This window comes from Trematomus bernacchii, unplaced genomic scaffold, assembly GCF_902827165.1.
Source record: "Trematomus bernacchii unplaced genomic scaffold, fTreBer1.1, whole genome shotgun sequence".
Taxonomy (NCBI): Eukaryota; Metazoa; Chordata; class Actinopteri; order Perciformes; family Nototheniidae; genus Trematomus; species Trematomus bernacchii.
Window position 1 is genome coordinate 1,885,435 of NW_022987705.1, and position 19,125 is coordinate 1,904,559.

At 40.5% G+C, this 19,125-nt stretch overlaps 1 protein-coding gene across 1 annotated transcript; it reads left to right on the forward strand.

The window, feature by feature from the left end:
• Positions 1–5,756: 5,756 nt before the first annotated feature.
• On the forward strand, positions 5,757–18,540 carry paxbp1 (PAX3 and PAX7 binding protein 1). Its single transcript, XM_034140115.1, has 18 exons — positions 5,757–6,178; positions 6,421–6,540; positions 7,043–7,255; positions 9,930–10,151; positions 10,241–10,341; positions 10,767–10,987; positions 11,323–11,512; positions 13,453–13,576; positions 14,195–14,297; positions 15,154–15,269; positions 15,366–15,565; positions 15,658–15,805; positions 15,911–16,032; positions 16,156–16,232; positions 16,326–16,392; positions 16,605–16,751; positions 17,401–17,555; positions 17,746–18,540. The coding sequence occupies exons 1-18, from the start codon at positions 5,866–5,868 to the stop codon at positions 17,864–17,866; spliced, it is 2,760 nt and encodes a 919-aa protein (XP_033996006.1). The 5' UTR covers positions 5,757–5,865; the 3' UTR covers positions 17,867–18,540.
• The last annotated feature ends 585 nt before the right edge of the window (positions 18,541–19,125 follow it).

The following is a 19,125-nucleotide window of genomic DNA, read 5'->3' on the forward strand; positions in this document are numbered from 1 at the left end:
GTGTGTGGTGTGTGTGTGTGTGTGTGTGTGTGTGTGTGTGTGTGTGTGTGTGTGTGTGTGTGTGTGTGTTGTGGTGTGTGTGTGTGTGTGTGTGTGTGTGTTGTGTGTGTGTGTGTGTGTGTGTGTGTGTGTGTGTGTGTGTGTGTGTGTGTGTGCGCTCCCATTGATTAGGCTTTGATGTTACCTTGAGTGATAGATGAGAGAGGAACGGGAGGTGGAGGGTTGGAGGAGAGGAAAGGTGATGTTGCTGACACCGCAGTTTGAGACAACTTTCTTCTTCATACTAGAAAAAAAAGCCTTTGCCACTTTTCTATATGCCATTCTAAAACTCGACACAAAAAACAACTGCTTCACTTTAAGATGGGAAGAGGATACACTGGAAATGGGGTGGGGTGGCGCTTGAAGGGGATTGGAAAGGAGCATGAAACGTTAATGTCAACTTTTATTCTAATGCATAAAGAAGGCAGATGGAGGTCACTGCAGTATTTACAAGTGTGGGTTAACACCGGAGACAAACACATCCAGGGCGGTGGTGGCGAAAGTCGATAGGGAGTTGGCTTGGCAACTGGAAGGTCACCAGTTCAAGTGCCGGCAAGACCAAGTGCTACCGAGTTGTCCCTGAGCAAGGCACCGTTCCCTACACTGCTCCCCGGGCGCCGTTCAAAATGGCAGCCCACTGCTCCTAACACTAGGATGGGTCAAATGCAGAGAAACAATTTCCCCACGAGGGATTAATAAAAGTCCATCTTCTTATCTTATCCCTGTGCTGTAATAAAGTCAGATCGTTGCCACATCTACAAAGCTCCTCGATGTGATACGAGCAGAGGAGAAATCTGACACAAAGTGGTATAAGACAATAGATGTTACTATTTTCTTCTATCACTGTCAGTCCACACCTGCTGACAAATTGTTGTTTGTCAGAGCTTTTATGTACATTTATGTTCAAATAGCTTTTGTTTCGTGGTAACAGATGCATTTACTGTCTTGATTTCTTCTTAGTGATTGATAGTAGGAATGGCCGGCATATCCAGGCACACGCACTTGTTATTCCTCCGCTGCTGGAGGAGGAATAATGTACTCTCCTCGCACAAAGCATACAGAGCGTCTAAACAGAAATTACCTCAGTGAATCCTGATCCCCTGTTAGAGATAAGTATAATTAGTTATCCACAGTAATCATTTTTTGCCGCTTTGTACATGTGTGCTGGTATCAAAACATTAATCATCTGTCTTCAAAGGACACCATTACCTGAGAGAACTGGGACGTATGAAGAGCTTATTCCAAAATTAGATTTCTGTCTTTAGAGAAAATGGACTCCACCATTAACAAAACAAGATTGCATTCATGAAAGCAAAACCACATGTTTCGTATGATTCATAGATAGACCTCCATTAAAAGGACGAAATGTTTGTTTTTAAGACTGATGAATTGTGACATCTTGATTTAATCTGAGCTAATATACATAACCTTGCATTATTGTAAGTCCTCAGTAAGAGGTGGGAGTTGTTGATCTCCTTGTCCTACCATTACAGCGCCTCTTTTGTTTCATTCTCATTCCATCTTCATTACCTCTTGACAGGCACACAGTGTATTTAATAAGCCGGGTTATTCAACCCTGATGTTTGTTCCATCAGTGCAAATGAAAACTTGGCTTCTATAACTTTGCTTTTATAGTTACTGTATCCTGCGGGGGCAATTTAATGTGGCATCACTCCTGCTGCACCACTCAGAGAAGAAAGACCCTTTTCACCACGGTCCTCTGCACACACACACAGCAAGCAAACAAATAATTATATCTGTCTCATGCAAATTAAATAGCTTTTCTTACACAAATAATCACCTAAGATGGTCACATAGCGACAGCCTTCGCTTAACGATAAGAAGAGTGATTTGATGAGCCTTATGAACCTTTGAGTAGCAGTATTGATGTCATCTATATTCATGCTGGCTGGTTTCAGATACATTCACCGGATCAGGAAATGTCATTGTATTTCATTAGCATTTATACATGAGTGAACTATGAGCGCACCTTGGCCACAAATAAGACACAGCTTTTTGCTTACGAGGAACTCCAGTGCCCCCAAGTGGTTATAAGATGAATGTTGTTGAAGCACTGAAGAACAATCAGCCAAAGTTTTCCAAGTGTATGTGTCTCATTTAAACTTTGAGTGATTTATTTTGGGATCAAGGCAAAGACACTTTCTTCTTTCCAAATTCGTTTCAAATGATGATATTGCTTTACTGTTGTGGATCATCCAGCTACTATAACACTATCTAGTCATTCATGACTTCATAATGTCAGAATTAAGAAAGGAGACCAAAGTAGAGTTAAAGTCAAAATGAATAGTGCACTGCTAATGAAAAAAATGTATATGAAGGAATCAGGGCTCTTGAGATTTAAGGTCCCTGGAAGCTCAAAATTAGTTGTTAAGTTCCCACAATGAAAATATACTATATAACAACCATGGACATGTTGCAGTATTCTTTTGATTTAACATTGTACATAAAAAACGTACTTCTACTTAGTACTTCAAAATAAAGTCCCTCATTCAGAGGAGTTAATATACGTTATACAGATTTGCTGTACATTAATTTGCACACATAATATATTCCTTGACTTTCTGTTGACAATAATCATTCGTTTCAAGCATACTCTGGCCTTTATTGCATTTAAAATCAAGTTTTTCAAGTAAAAACATGATTAGGAAGAAGCTTTGTCAGTATAACTGCTTGGTTCGATGAAACTTCTTACTTAGTTTTCTGCCCGAATGATGAATGTGTGTATGTGTGAGACAAAAAGGGTACTCTGGGACTTTAAAACTGAAATGCTACCCTTAGTTGGAATATATTTATCTCCAATTATGGTTTTAATGGCAAAGGGTCATCTTGATGTTAATTAATCACAACATATCACTCCGGCTTCATCGGTGGTGACACTTTAATTTCAGCAGTTAATACCAGTACCACAGCGCACACTACACTGTGTCAAGTAATGGCTCTGTAATGACCCTCACTAACTGCAGCTCATGTCTGGCATTTATTAAAGGAACCAAACACTGCCCTAGTCCAGAATACATATTATCTGTTCCTATCAGGATAGACATATGCTTCTCTCAACTCTTCTATTATACAACACATTGTTTGACATTGCAGCATACATAGAAATCAGGTGCAATTTCAGAATGTTGTATTTGGATCGGTAATCTTCTCCAGACTATTTCTCAGAAAAGCTGTCATCAGGTATGTAAGAAGTGAAAGGAATAGCCTAAATATAATGAAGGGTGAATGACAGTAAACTTAAATGAAAGGTGATCAATTTTTAAAAGAGGAATTTGTGGGAAAATATGTTTGAATCTCATATGATACAATTGTGTTTTTCCTGCCCTATCTGTCTGTGTATATAACTTCTTTGAAATATACTAATTACCAAAGGCTATAGGTAGCCCACAACACATATATTATATGCTTAATGTGGATCCAAAATGGGATTCATTCATTTATGTCTCGTCAATATGTCCGTTGCCTTATAAACACGCATTCTAGTGTGCTAAAAACAGCAAATACTAAGGCTAAGGATCAACAAAAACTGAAGGTACCTTTTGCACAGCAGTGCTTCTCTCCAACAGTGCTTCTCTGGATGCCGGCTGGTGCAGGGTAAACCACAATAAACCAAAATAAATCAATGTATAATTCTAGTGCACACCAGGATCCTGTTGAACACAAAATTGGAATAACATATAAAAACAAAAATAAGCAAACTATGTTTTTCATATGTGGATTTTTCAGATTCGCTTTCTTGTTTGAATGTGTTCGTTTTAAAATACCGTCTATCCCTGAAACCTGGTGGGCGCTGGACTGTTTGATTTCTTTTGGTTTACTGTTTTATGAATATTTATGACAGATGTCAAGAGCCATTCAGTTGATAATGTCCCTTTCAGTGCAATGTTGGCAATTTGATTTTAAATAAGGGGACATGCTGCGTACCCTGTCATGGCAGGCTTCACTGACAAAAACAAATGAACCGTGAATGTGTTAGAGAGATTACATTGCTGGAAACTGTCATCTTGGGTTGATTTGACCATGGCTGTCAAAGTGAATCCTGTTTGTTATTACAGTGAGTGTCATCAATAATCCCCTTGACCTTGAATGCAATATTTGAGTTCTGCAGTTTTATAGGAATATAGGCTTGTTGTGTTTTTACACTGTCAAATTCTCTGTGTTTTGAGTTAAGACACAAATGCAGGACAATATATGTCTTTCAGGCTGACATGAACCACAGAAGACTTTCCATGTTGACAGAATATAAATTATTTACTGTAATCTCAAATGAGGCACTAGTTGACATCATGACATCATATGTAAAGCTGTTACTTTCACCTCATTTAAATCAACACATGGACAACAAAACAAAACAGATAAATAAAAAAACTGAAACTTGATTGTTGTGTTTGTAGCCTATACCATGAGCTTTGCAAAACAACTAAAAAACAGAAATGGTTGAAAAAACCGCCCCTTGAATCATAGTTAGTCTCGTTTAATACTCAACAAAGTATTAAAGGAGACTATACCACTAGTCTGAGAATAGACGGTCACATAGGTCATTATACATTTCTGCTGTTTACTGTTTTGGATGTATAGGTATTTATGGAAATGTTTCTTTGATAACTTCATTCCCTTGTGTTGCTGCGTCAAATTGTAATTCCCCTATTGTGGATGTATAAAGTAGCTATGTACACCCGGGTGTTGTAATGTATTGTATAGTGTATTGTGCTCCTCTCCAACTTTGCCCATTTTCGTATTTTGTACATATTTATTTTACTTTTGCCGTTTTACTTCTCAGTAATATGTATCTAATATCTAATATATATCATTCCAATAACTTGTATATAGACTCGTACTGCACTATTCCACATGCTCACTTTATTTTATAACTATTTTTCTTTTTGTATTGCTCTTGCTATCTGTATTGTTATTATGTTGCATTGTTGGAGAAGCCTGTGACATAAGATTTTCAACAACATAATTACTCTGTAGCTATGTCAGTTTGACAATAAAGAACCTTGAACCTTGAACCTTGAACCTTGTATGCATCTCTTCTTGCTCTTTCTATGATTGCTTTGTAAGGTTACCTGAACATCAGCGACAAAAAACACCTTTGCTATATTGTGAACATGGCTGTTAGGTAATAAATGTCCCACAGACCCCCCTGATGAAAGGGGGTTAATTCATCTGCTACGTAAAGAAGTTATGAGACGTGATGAATTTTAGTATGTTTATTTACAAAATACCACAACAGTAAACAGTGACTAAACAATCAATGATGTAATTGTGCCCCAATCAGTCTGATTAATATGTACTCCATGAGGCTCTTCATGTGGTCCTGCTGGACGCTGGCAGGATCTGTGTCTTTTAGCAGGGCTTCAGCATTCTGAAAGACACAATTAAACTTTTATTTACAATATACAGTACAAATTCATTTTACAAATGATTTCATGCCCCACCCTTATGTGGCTTTATAAGTTGAACCCACAAACAAACAAATAGACTCAATAAAAAGGTATTTTTAAAATCTGTGCTTTTAAAAACAGTACTTTTCATCAGCACATGTACTTTCCATCATGGGATGGGTGTAAATAGTAAATTGTTGTGTACGTCATTACTGATATACATAGCTGTACCAGTTTTGACCAGCTGGGGTCAGTATGATGCGCGAGATGCACATGTTCAACTTTAAATATTGCAGAAGAAGACACAATTAGAAAATGGCTGACTCGCAGTGCGGGGACAATTTCCTTCTGCTCAGAGCACAACTTTAAAGAACCCTTGGTTGAAATCATGAGTTGTTACATTTAGCAAAGAGGAATAATGTTTAAGAAAGCGAAACGAGCTAACTTCCGACGGAGGAATGAATCCGACGAGGAAGAACCGGAGGAGGGTCGGTCAGTGCCGCCGATATCCAGCGGGCCTGCCGTGGAGGAAATCCCGTTTATGGAGACTACCATCAGCGTTACAGCAGCACCTATTAGCAGCGATAACTTTCACAGCAACGGGTTTCCGGCCAACGTGAACACGTTTAGGGCTATCAAGAAAGAGAAGAAGGTTAAAGATACGCCTATCATTGCAGCTACGGTGCCTGGACCCACGAAAGCCAGTTTGCTGAGTTTCGACGATGATGAAGGTAAGCTAGCTGGGAAAACCAGTGCTAAGTTAGCTAGCGGGTTAGCGTAGGAATGCTTGTGGTCCCTCCTCACATGTTTAGATATTAACGTTGCCTTTTTTTGTTTTGTTTTAGAATGCAGAAATGTTAAATACAAACTATATACGTTAACTAAATTACTACTTATAACTGAACCTGTTTGATGTGCATGGTTAACGCGACTTCCCGCTATCTTTACCACATGATGTCATGTTTGTAAACAGATGAATCCGAGGTGTTCAGAGTGAAGAAGCCCACTCACAGTAAGAAGATTGTCAAACAGCTGAAGAAAGAATATAAGGAGGATTTGGAGAAGTCTGGAGTCAAACAGGAACACAAATCAGGTGGGATATTCAACTGTCATCTATGCTGTCACATCAATACTCTAACCTACCAACTGACTTTGCATAGGAAACGTGGATCACAGTTTTGTTTAAATATACTTTAACTGTGACATTAGGGCATATTTAAGCAAATACTAGGACCTCCTTGTGTTAAGCGGCACATGTAGATGTACAACAATATGCATCATATTGCATTACATCTATAGATACATTATGATAATTATCTATTTTTTCTTCCCTAATGAAATCTAAGTTTTTTCAGTTGTACTGTTAGACATGTTTTCAGCGCATTTTCCCAGAGTATTGTCATCCTCGAATATGAATCCTACCTGAATTACCCTTACAATTCCAATTGTCTTAATGCTATCAGGTTATCCAAATGATAGACCTGCCCTGTAACACGGAGCATAACATCATCCACCCATATCAGCAGTTAAATGGTTACAGAGTACATTTATTAAAGCTCACCTTTCTCTGCACCTGTTTTTTTTCTTCTTTCTAGATGCTCCATTTCAGCCTGCGGTTTCAATCAAAGAGGAAGTTACCAGCAGAGCCGGCAGTGAACAGGGGGAGGAAGAGATGGAGGTGGACAGTACTGATGAGCAGCAGGAAGAGGCAAAGAGTCACGTTGGCCAGGCACAAAGTCAAGTGTCCAGGAGCAACATCACTACATCATCATTCAACACACTTTCATCTCTGAGCAGCCTGAAACCAGGTAGCTACACAAACACACACGTAGGCATGGGTACCGAGCCCCGGTATTAAACGGGCCCCGGGGCTGAATTAGACCGTGGTACCGTTAAGCTCCGACGTTATCTGTCTTTTTATCGGTACTGGAGACATGTAAAAAATATCTCATATGTATTATTGCTACACAAACATTATATTGTTTCTAACATGCAAAAAGACTGCAAAATGCGTCATTTTTAGTATTTTCGATCTCTCCAATCCAGACGAGAGATCTCTCTCTTCCCCGCATGCTTGCGAGGGGGCGGGGCAGTTTACACACACGCAGCTGCTACATGCAGCAACACACACACACGGAGGAGATGGCGGAGAGAACTAAGCGCTCCGAGGTGTGGTTAAACTTTACCCGTCTCGCTCGTTGCCTGAAGTGTAATAAGAGTTTAGCATGTAAGGGCGGTAACACGAGCAATTTGTCTAAACATTTAGCAAAAGTGCACCACATTCAGACGGAGAAATGCACCGTTTTCGACTGTCTTTCTAGTATCTCTGTAGCTCCATCCACGAGTAACGTTTCCACGTCAGGTATTATGTATGCTAGCAGCAACACACGGAGCTAACTCAATGATACAAACATGGGTTAATGATTAGAGGTAACTGAGTTATTTATTTTGTTAAAGTTTCAGCTATTCTGTTTACAGTTCTGTTATCAGATTATTTAATACGATTTGTTAAAACATTGTTTCTTTTGATGTGAAATATTATGTATTTAATTTAAATAAAAAGCAATGTTAGTTTTGTTCACAATTTGTTTATTTTCATTTTTCATTTAATCGTTTATTTGAACAGGGACAATGCACATTAATGAACACTTTAGACAAATAATGCTTCAAGTGTAAATATGCCGGATTTTAGCTTTGAGCTAATTTCCATCCGTAGTCCCTGACATACAACATATAGTTATGGCGCATTTCCATTGCAGCGCGTAGCTCGCTTTAAGCGTGCCGTGTCGTGCCGTCCCCTTTTTTGGTTGTGCTTCCACTAGGCCTCGTTCCGGCGCGGCACGGCGCGGGGCCACTTTTTCCCCTCTTTTCTGGCCCTAGAAAATTGTGGTTCTATCGGGGCCAACAAACAGGGCTGAGTCTGGCTGAGTATGCTAAACTAGAGAGAGGAGCGCTGGCAAGAGGGCTAGAACTACAACAAGATGGACATATTTGACCGTGATTTAATTGTAATACACGTTTAAAATGATGCCGAAGTAACAACATACTGATACCGGTTAGTAAAAACCATGAATCAATGCTTTGTCAAGTCTGCAGACAGACGGCAGGCGAAAAACCTTTTAAAATTCGTGTTTTTCTAGATGGAGATTGGCTAAGCTAACGCAGTATATGCCCCGACCGTCCACACTCACAACAACGGCCTATACAGACATAAATAAAGCAGCGACTGTATTCACCATGACACAGGCAGTCTGTGGTTTGTACTTGTTTAACTTTTGTCGAGTTTCTGAACATATATAAGGAGCTGTGAGCTCTGAGTGCTAACAGCTAACGGCTGTGTTGTGTTTCTGGATTTCTCATTGAAGATGACGTCACGGCTCCGCCTACACTGCGTTACTATAGTAACTACCCCAGTTCCTAAACTGTAATGGAAGCGCAGCATGAAGTGAGTCGGCCCTGTTAAGGCCCAACGCGGCCAAGCCGTACCGAGCCGTACCGAGTGTGGCCGAGGCCGACCGTGTAGTGGAAATGCGCCATTAGTTTACCTCATTTTTCTCTCCAAAAGAACCGATAAAAGTACCGTTAAAAGACCGGACCGATAAGCGGTATCGTTAAAAGTAGTAGTACCGTTAAAACCTCAACGATACCCATCCCTACACACACGCATGCACTAACTCTAATTTAAATGCTTGTTCAGTTTCTTTTATCATTCAGCAATGACACCTGAACTTTTGAAAGAACATCCCAGGGTTCTTACGGTCATTAAAAACCTGGAGAAGTCATGGAAATTCAAAATGCTAATTCCAGGCCCTGGAAAAGTTATGGAAAACAATATTTTTCCCAAAGTTTTGGAAAAGTCATGGAAATGTAACTAAAGTTGCATCAAATATAATTTATATTTTATCTAATCGCCGAAATAGTAATACTATAATGATAATACATACTGTATCGTATAGTAATGAAACGTAAAATGGCATTTAACTGACGAGGTATTTTGCTGGTGAGAGATTTTAGTGGCTTTAGCGTGTAGAAGCTAGTAAGCCTACTATTTGATTTGCTTTAGATAGGCACAACATGTTTCATATGCAGACCTTATTTTCCTGTTCCATGTTAAAATAAACCATTTTCAGTGGTACCGCTGAGAAAGAGTCATTATTTTGGTCATGGAAAATTAGGTAAAGGTCATGGAGAAGTCATTGGTGAAAAAGTGTATGAACCCTGACATCCATAACATTCATCTGATTGCAACTTACAAATTATTTGATATCATATTCCATTTACTTGTATATAGACTCTTCTTGCACTATTTCTATTCTACTTTATTTGTATTTACTTGCACTAGTTTATCTGTTTTATTGTGTTGCACTGTTGGAGGAGCCTTTGACCTACGTTTTTCGTGTACATATCTACACTGTAGCTATGTACACATGACAAGAAAATCCTTGAATCCTTGTAACACACTTTTTGTTGTGTTTACTCTAGGGGAGATCCCCGACGCGGCATTTATCCACGCTGCCAGAAAGCGCCGGCAACAGGCCAGAGAACAGGGGGGGGAACCGCCTCTGGTAGAGACGGAGAATCCCAAAAAGCGCATGGCACAAGAAGACCAAGACGCCAGCGACGACGAGGACGAGGATGAGAAGAGGATTCGCTTCAGCGGAGTCAAGAACAAAACCCAGAGACAAAAGATCGCTGAAGAAATAGGTACAGTCAAATGTTCCACTGACTGTTGTTTGATTATATATTGTTATCAATGTGTCTCTAATACATGAACATCCCCTTCACGTGCACAGGTATTGAGGGTAGCGATGACGAGGCGCTGGATACAGGTCAGGATGAGGAGTCGAGCCGCTGGGAGCAGGAGCAGATTAGGAAAGGAATCAGCATACCCCAGGTAAACTACTGAATCTCTGAACACCTGTATAGGCAAGGCAAGGCACTGCTAAATGCTTTTCTGTCGCTGTGTCAAACTCATTTTTGTTTTTTTTATGTCGGTCTGAAAACACAAGCACTTTAGCAATTTCTTGACATTTTAAACACTACAATTAATCAAAATAAGTTTCAATGGATTGATGTATAGCATGCATCACTTTAAAAGATAAAAGCTACTTTATTGATCCCAATTTGGGAAATGTTTGTGTTGCAGCAGCAGCATAAAAAGACATTGTACAATAAAAATGTAAAGAAATAAACAAGAAAGTAGAAAATATACATGTTGAATTGCAAAGTATAAAGCACGTTATTATAGATATACTATCACTTATTAGTTGGTAGCAGACAACAGCTGTCGTATTAAAGCCATTATGTTTTCTGGACTAGGTCCAAAGCAGCCAGCCAGATGACAACACGGTCTACTACCAGAACAGCTACGAGACCCAGCCCTATGGCTCCTCCTACAGCATGCCCTTTACCTACAGCACTGTGGTCCAGCAGCCCAAGCCCACCGGCCGAGCAGACAACGGCTCTGTTCACTACGGGACCCCTATTAGCGATCTAACCCCGATATCCATTGATCTGGTAAAGAAACGCCTGCAGGATAGGTAGGTTCAGAGGGACACTGCAGCAACACCTAATCTGAATCAGTCTTCAGCTCAGCAGCTGCCATCTGTGTGTGCTGTGGTCCTGAAAACCGCAAAACTATCCACAGCTGGAAAGGCCTGAGATGAAGTGTGGGGCTCTGTAGGGGGGTTATATTAGTCCCACCTAAATACAACAAAAAATTGTGTTTTTTGTAACTCTTTGTCCCCTTGGTTTTACGTTTTCATGACGTCTGCAAATTTCAATTTTTAGTAGTAAGGATTATACTAGCTTTGTTTGTCCTGAGCCCCATCTAATTCATCATGACTTTCTTTCCCTGCGTGTTGTGTGTCTGTAGGCTCAGCCAAATGCGTGTGGGCCACGATGCAAACGCCAGGCGCAACAAGCAGATCGAAGAAGACTTGGCTGCCTCTGAGAGCGCCATAGAGCAGCTGGAGGGCTCATCCAATAACAATTCAAATCAATATAAATTCTTGCAAGAGATGCGAGGGTATGTTGGAGACTTGCTTGAGTGTTTCAGTGAAAAGGTAAGGGAGAATTTGTCTGCTGTCCGATTAGCCAGTCTTTGTTTTGTGTCACTGACTACATAATAAGGATTTTAAAGTGGTAGAATATAATAGGAAATCCATATTCTGAAGAATGAATTGGGAGCCATAAAAGTTACTTTTTAGAGACCATTATTGCTAGTGAACAGTACTGACAAACCAATGTGCCTGCAAATGCATCCCTTGGATCACTCCATGTTTGTCCCAGTTGCTTCACAGCTGCTCTCATTTGAGTCTCAGACATTATTGTGTATCTATTATCTCAGCAACATGCTTTAGCTTACTCCATAATGAATTTGATCTTTTAAACGTTTTCCACTTCTTAAAAGAAGACTGAATTTCGTCATTACTTCCAAAAGGTAAACTAAGAGAACCCACAATAGCCAACAATATACCTTAGTGAATCTGAACCCAATTTGTTCGAACATAACGAAAGGTTGTCTCTGACACAAGCTTTTTGTGCACACCAATAGCTACTTGCTTCATGCATGGTTACACAGAATAATATAATCTTGATCCTGCAGCAGCAGAGCAGAACCACATGGAGCAGAGGGAGAGCTGGCCTTCTGTTTCCTCAACATTAATGTCTGTTTTGAACCTATTAGGTGATGGAAACGGGACACTAACCAACCTTTATCAGTATGACTTAGTATGGAGTGAATACAGTATTAACATATAGACTGGAACTGATTATTGGTAATGTTGGGTAAAGACCATCACCTCTACAATTTGTTGGTTTTAATGCTTCACCAAGCATTTAACAATGCATTTGAATCCTAAAGCATTGGCAGAACAAAAGTCTAAAGCAGGGGTCGGCAACCCCTGGCACGCGTGCCAATGGTGGCACCGTAACCAGTGGCACACTAGGAATAAGTGGAATAAGTGTGCAAAATATTTGCCGCTCTCTTTAACTCCAGGCGACTTTCTGCCGCTTTCCTCCGTGGTGCAGGGCTGATCGTTTCACCACAGAGGAAAGCACTTCACAAATTGCAGTACCCATAAGGAGCTGTACACATGCCGCAGTTTTTGCGTGACTGTGTCTTTAGTTGAAAGCCCAGTGGCGATCTGCTCATCTCTCATTGAAATAATATGCTACAAAGGGGCGGACTGGCCATCTGTGTGTTGAACTTTCCTGTCGGCTCCCAGACCGTAGTCGAGGAAACAGGGGGGATGACTCTCTGTCGTCTCCCAGGGCAGAAGCAACAAGCTTCAGGTTCAATAACCCACTTTAGCTTAAATGACTGGAGAGAGGCGAGCTCTTCTTGGGAGGCCGTTGCATTTATTTAGTTGTTCTTCTGTTTCACAAAATACATCACAGACCTCTGTTTTTCTGCTGCCTCGTTTCACTTCCAGAAACATACACACGCTCACTGTCGCTCTACCATCCACACGCCACACCCCTCTCTCTCTCTTAAAAAGGGACAGCGATCTCATCTCACTCTGCATGACCCTAATATCATAACATGTGTGTTCTGGAGAATCACAGAACGGACGATCGTCCTTATTATGCCGTTTAAACCAATTATTTAAATTTGTTTGTTAAATTCTGCATCATGTAAGTTGCGCTGGTCCAGCGAGGCTCCCCCACCCTCCTGTTGACAGTTCACAAGCGTCGAGCTCCTCACCCCCCCCCCCCCCATTGATAATTCACGATCGTCGGCACGCTGATAACAATTTTTTTTTGTAATGGCACTTCATATCAAAAAGGTTGCCGACCCCTGGTCTAAAGTGCCCTTTCCTTTTAAAAAACAAAACCACAAACAAAATGTTTGAGATACTGAGTTTTCACCCAACACTAGTGATATTTTGGTTCCATTATTGTGTCCATCATGCTCCTCTTGTCCCTCCAGCAAGACACCACTGTGACTTGGAGCCCCACTTTTGTTTGGGTCAAAGGTCACAAAAGGCATCATATCTTTCAGGTGCCTGCTGTTCTGGAGTTGGAGGCTGCCATGCACCAGTTACTAAGGCAACGGGCCTCACGACTTGTCCAGAGAAGACAGGATGATATTAAAGATGAATCGTCGGAGTTTGCAAGCCTTTCAAGTCAGTCCATCTTGAAGGTTTTTATGATTTACTTGAACGGCCTCGTTAGTTCTCTGTATGTGAGCGTGTATGCTGTTCACATTCTCATTTCCCACCGCCCTCTTTATGTTTCCCTCATAAGTATGATTAAGAGTTATTGAGGTGTGATTTTGAGTGAGCGAGCATGTATGCATGTACGTATGAGAACTGTTTTATGTGAGGAGCTGTTTCGGCTGCTCTTTATTGGCCGAACAATCAGTCACTTGGTAAAGATAAACACTTATCTGTTAGTGACTTGTCACCTGTCACTTGCACTGTAAAATGTTGGAAGTCGCAGCAAGGTAAGTGACTAGAAAATGAATGATACCAAAATGATTTGTTACAAATATGATGTCTTATTGTTTGGTGTACCCTTTTGTATATTAGAAGATTTAGTTTAAAATTCTAAATTGATTCATTATTTTGAAAACTTTTAATGTCTATTTATCCTATTTCATCTAATTTATTTTGTAACTCACTTTAAATCAATATATTTAGTACTCTGTTCTGTGGGATGTTGAGGGCCTAGAATAAAAATGAAGGTTATGGGATGTCTCATCTTGTCATTGCTGGTCCTAACATGGCTCCTGTCTCTTGCAGATAAAGCTGTCATGGCTCCTAATCTGGACTCATTCGGTCGAGACCGCGCAGTATACCAAGAGAACAGCCGTCAGAGGAGGATAGCCGAAAGAGAAGCACGACGGTATGAAGCTCAACCGTACTAAGAATATATCTTTCCAGGATTTTTGTATGCATTAAGTTTCTAGGATAACAGAGTGGATTGTGACTTGGCAATGTTTTTTTCCTTACCTCATCCTGATGCTACAAATTGAGATTATCTCGTTGTGCTTTTACATGCAAAATGATAGCCCTAATTGTAGCTTGATTTGGCCATGTATAAAATTATATAAAAGTTATTATATAAAGTTTTATATATTTATAAATATATAAAAGCCATCATAAATTCTGACTATGGGGGAGTCATTTCAGGGCCAATACCGTGGTTTCTGTGTACAGGGTTCTTACGGTCATTAAAAACCTGGAAAAGTCATGGAAATTCAAAATGCTAATTCCAGGCCCTGGAAAAGTTATGGAAAACAATATTTTTCCCAAAGTTTTGGAAAAGTCATGGAAATGTAACTAAAGTTGCATCAAATATAATTTATATTTTATCTAATCGCCGAAATAGTAATACTATAATGATAATACATACTGTATCGTATAGTAATGAAACGTAAAATGGCATTTAACTGACAAGGTATTTTGCTGGTGAGAGATTTTAGTGGCTTTAGCGTGTAGAAGCTAGTAAGCCTACTATTTGATTTGTTTTAGATAGGCACAACATGTTTCATATGCAGACCTTATTTTCCTGTTCCATGTTAAAATAAACCATTTTCAGTGGTACCGCTGAGAAAGAGTCATTTTTTTGGTCATGGAAAATTAGGTAAAGGTCATGGAGAAGTCATTGAAAATCATTGGTGAAAAAGTGTATGAACCCTGTGTGTATCATCAAGTCTGTCCTTGGTTTGAATGATCTGCCTTTGTGCCCGTGGGTGCAGAACTCGGCGGCGACAAGCTAGAGAGCAGAATGGAAAAAGGGCCGAGCATAAAGAAGGCTTATCATCTGATGACGAGGAGACATCCACTGACATAACCAGCGTCAACATGGAGAGAGGTACATATAACAAGGAGAATTTGTTGATAAAATGTGATTAAACACAGACATAACGCACATTGGAATAAAAAATAACTGAAGTCTTTTCTCACCCAGATCGGATCATCAGGGAATGTAAGAAAGCATTTGAGGATGTCGTGGAGGACTTCCATTCACTCGACTGCATCAAATCCCATTTTGAAGTGTGGAGGAGAGAATATGCCGACTGCTACAGAGACGCTTACATCGGACTCTGCCTGCCCAAACTCTTCAACCCTTTAGTCCGCCTGCAGCTCATGACGTGGAACCCTCTCGAGGTAAGGCCCGTCCGTTCTTTTACTTCAACATTTTCTCTTTTTGAAATGGCCGTAACTCTGAAATCAACTTGTCCATTTTTTTCTCTGCCCAGGCTCAGTGTGCAAATTTTGAGTACATGCTGTGGTTTGAGTCGCTGCTGTTCTACGGCTTCGAGGAGAACAGCGTGCTGCAGAGAGGAGACGGGGACATCAGCCTGCTGCCTTCTATTGTGGAGAAGGTCATCCTCTCCAAACTGACAGGTAGAGTAACCCACACAGCTGCTCCCAGAATACTAAGGTTTGCTCGGCATAAAAAGGCAGGCTAGAACAAAGTCATGTGTATTCATGTGTGTATGTGTGTGTCAGTGTTGGCAGAGCAAGTATGGGACCCGCTGTCCAACAGTCAGACAGCCCGGCTGGTGGGCTTCATTCGGAGACTAATGAAAAGTTACCCCACTGTGCTGCATGGAGAAAACCGATACACACAGGTATTGTGCACTTTTATTACATAGAAAAAGTAATAATTTGATCGGCAAAATAAGAGATTTCTTTGCTTCTTGTGGTATAAGTATTGTCGTCTTGATCTTAATTTTTTCCCCCCGCTCTATCAGGAGCTTCTGAAAATGATTGTCTTCAGGATCAGGCGGACTCTGGATGAAGATGTCTTCCTTCCACTCTACCCCAAAAAGTACAGTACTTAATTATAAACAATAGAAGGGTTTCTGTGTGTATTTCTTCAAACTGTATGATGGATACTGAAAGTGGTTTTGCTTTTTTTCAGTGTCTTGGAGAATAAGAATGGTGGTCCTTACTTATTCTACCAGAGGCAGTTCTGGTCCTGTGTGAAGGTATGTTGTTTTTAAATGTATAAATTATTTATTTAAATAGTCATCTTCAATATAGTATGAATGATTAGTCTCCCGACACATATAGAGATAATACACATTACAGATACAAATGCTAACCATCCATGCTTGATATATTTTGTACACTAACCACTGATAATAAACCTTTACATTGTGGATATTGACGATTATTTGCTGGTGTGTTTCTGTCCTAGCTGCTGGGCAACATCCTGCAGTGGGAAGGCATCCTGTCAGGTTCCTGTCTGAGGGACCTGGCATTGGACAGCACTCTGAACAGATACATCCTCTCCGCTCTGCAGACCACAGATACAGGGGAGGACAATGTTCCCAAGTGCCAGAAGGTAGGAGTGAGACCACAGGAGAACTCAATAAGTCAAAATGGGTTTTTAGATTAACTGACTTGTTTTGAAAAGGATTTATATTTTACCATGGAAGTTCCATACATTTTGTCTGGTGCTGTGACCCTGACAGACAGAGTGTAACAGCCACTAGATGGCATTACGTTTTTTTTGCAAAAAGCCTCCAGATCCTGCACTGGTTTTAGTTTTTATTGCCACACCGTCACTTCTGGGAGGCTGAGATTTTCCTGTTTTGTTGGTTTTCCATCATCTTCCGTTATTTGGCGTCTCCAAAAAAAGTGAAACTGCAGGCTCCCTGTAAAATAACTGCTGATCCTACTTTTGATTCATCCAGATCAAAAGCTTATTACCATTACAATTTGACACCCCTAGTAACTTTAAAGTCATTTCTTATTAATTCATATCTGTTCTCATTCCCTCAAAGGTTGGGAGAGTGGATGAGATTTAGCCACCTGAGTAGTGGAAACAGTGTGTGTATATATTGTATAACAGAAGCCTCTCAGCCCACATCAATATGATGGCTGCCGTCTGCCTTCCTGTGTTTACTGTTGGTCGTCTTCATTTCCCAAACACACCTGCAGGTGATGCAGAGCCGGTGTTTACATCCTCCTTGTCCTTTGTTGTGTTTCAGGTGGTGGAGTGTTTGCCCGTGCAGTGGTTCTCTGGACTGAAGGGCCAGAAGACGTTGCCTCAGTTGGAGCCGTTTTGTCGCTACCTCACCCATCTGGCCAGCTCGTTTCACCGCGGCAGTTTGGGCGGGTCTGATTTGGAACGGCGCTCTGCCAAGTAAGAGGCTCTGCATATACAGTTTATCTGTCTAAATTCGGAAATTTGAATTCAGTAATTGCTCCATCTGCTGGCATGTTATGGAAGGTTCTTTGAAAGGCATATAATGGAAGAATGCACTGCCAGGGGGGTTTTGGTGAATAATGAGTTTTGTCCGTACTGCTTGTAATATAAGTTATTCTGCCAACAGGGACCTGATCAAAGAGGTTGTGAAGATGTTGGGCCAGATGAATGCTCTGGACCACATCATCACCGTGGCAGCTGAGCATGGCATTAAAGACATCAAGCCACTTTTGGAAGCAAAGTCGTAGAGGAGGACCCGGCAAAATCAACTTTTCTTGATCTTGAGGTGGACGAACACATTTGAACACTTGGACGACAAAAGTTGGATTCTTTGAAAAATTAAAGGAATTTGATGTAAAACTTGACAGGTGCTACCTTGCCTTAAAAACAGAAGGTACAAATATTTGGTGTAAATATTGTGAATAATGTATAGAAATGTTTGCTCGTATGCTCAACATATGACTGATGCTAAAATTAGGCTGTTTATGGTCAGCGAAACAACACAGCTTGGTTATACTGGTGACAATATTTTAAATGCATTATTTATTCGGAGTAAACAATTGTTGACACAAATTGCTGGCATTTGTTCGTCTAAATTGACACCATATTCTCCTCGGCTAGCTGTAGAAACTGCCCCTTTATTTCCCTTACATACTAGTTTTCCATGTGCGACATAATAACTTTCTAATTGGCCATAAGGAAATCCCAAAACTAATTAAGATGGACAATCAGCTTTCCTTCCAGTACTCTGAAGGACAGTAGGTTTGGTTGTTTTTGGACCTCCACTTCACCCTACAGGTCCCCTGTGTCACCTACATACTGCCCCAATGACCCCCCCACAGCTGAGAAGTTTGTATTCAGATTTGTAAGAATTTTGTTTTAGCATTTTATTTGCCTGTGAATAAACTACCCATTTAAATGACTTGTGTCTCCTTGCAATCATTTTAAAGCTGTGACATTATTTCCAATGTTTAATTTAAGAATATTTTTCTTAAAGGTGGGGTAGGTAAGTTTGAGAAACCGGCTCGAGATACACTTTTTATTATATTCCATGGAATGCTCTTAACATCCCGATAGCAATGAATATCTTCAAGTGCTTTGACAAAAAATCCATGAAATGTCATCTGTGGAAGCCGTAATACTGTAAAAAGCACGACCAATCATTTTAGCCGGCCCGGCTAAAATAACTGGATGGCCTACCTGCCTGTCAGCCTTCCATCTGTGCACAAACTTATCGCGTGCCCTCATTGGTCATGTGCGCGTTCGTGTGTGTTGGAGGAGGGGCTCTGTAAGGAAGTGGCAGATTTTTTCCCGTTGTGTATTTTCAAATTCCAGCGCACTCGAGCCGGTTTCTCCAAAATCACCTACCCCACCTTTAAGTTTGATAACTCTTCTATAGACTGAAAGGTACCTCTATTTGAACTTATTTCATGATGCCAAGTTTACTTTTGTAAGCTTTAATGGATGAGCTGTCTGCATTCGTTGTTGATCTTCTCCAAAATTGCTG

What these genes read in the sequence shown, in the direction of transcription:
- paxbp1 (XM_034140115.1), top strand. Translation starts at nt 5,866, where the DNA reads ATGTTTAAGAAAGCGAAACGAGCTAACTTCCGACGGAGGAATGAATCC. An exon ending in AAGGAATCAGCATACCCCAG is followed by an intron (nt 10,342 to 10,766) that starts GTAAACTACTGA and finishes TTTCTGGACTAG; the next exon opens with GTCCAAAGCAGCCAGCCAGA. An exon ending in CTTCCACTCTACCCCAAAAA is followed by an intron (nt 16,233 to 16,325) that starts GTACAGTACTTA and finishes GCTTTTTTTCAG; the next exon opens with TGTCTTGGAGAATAAGAATG.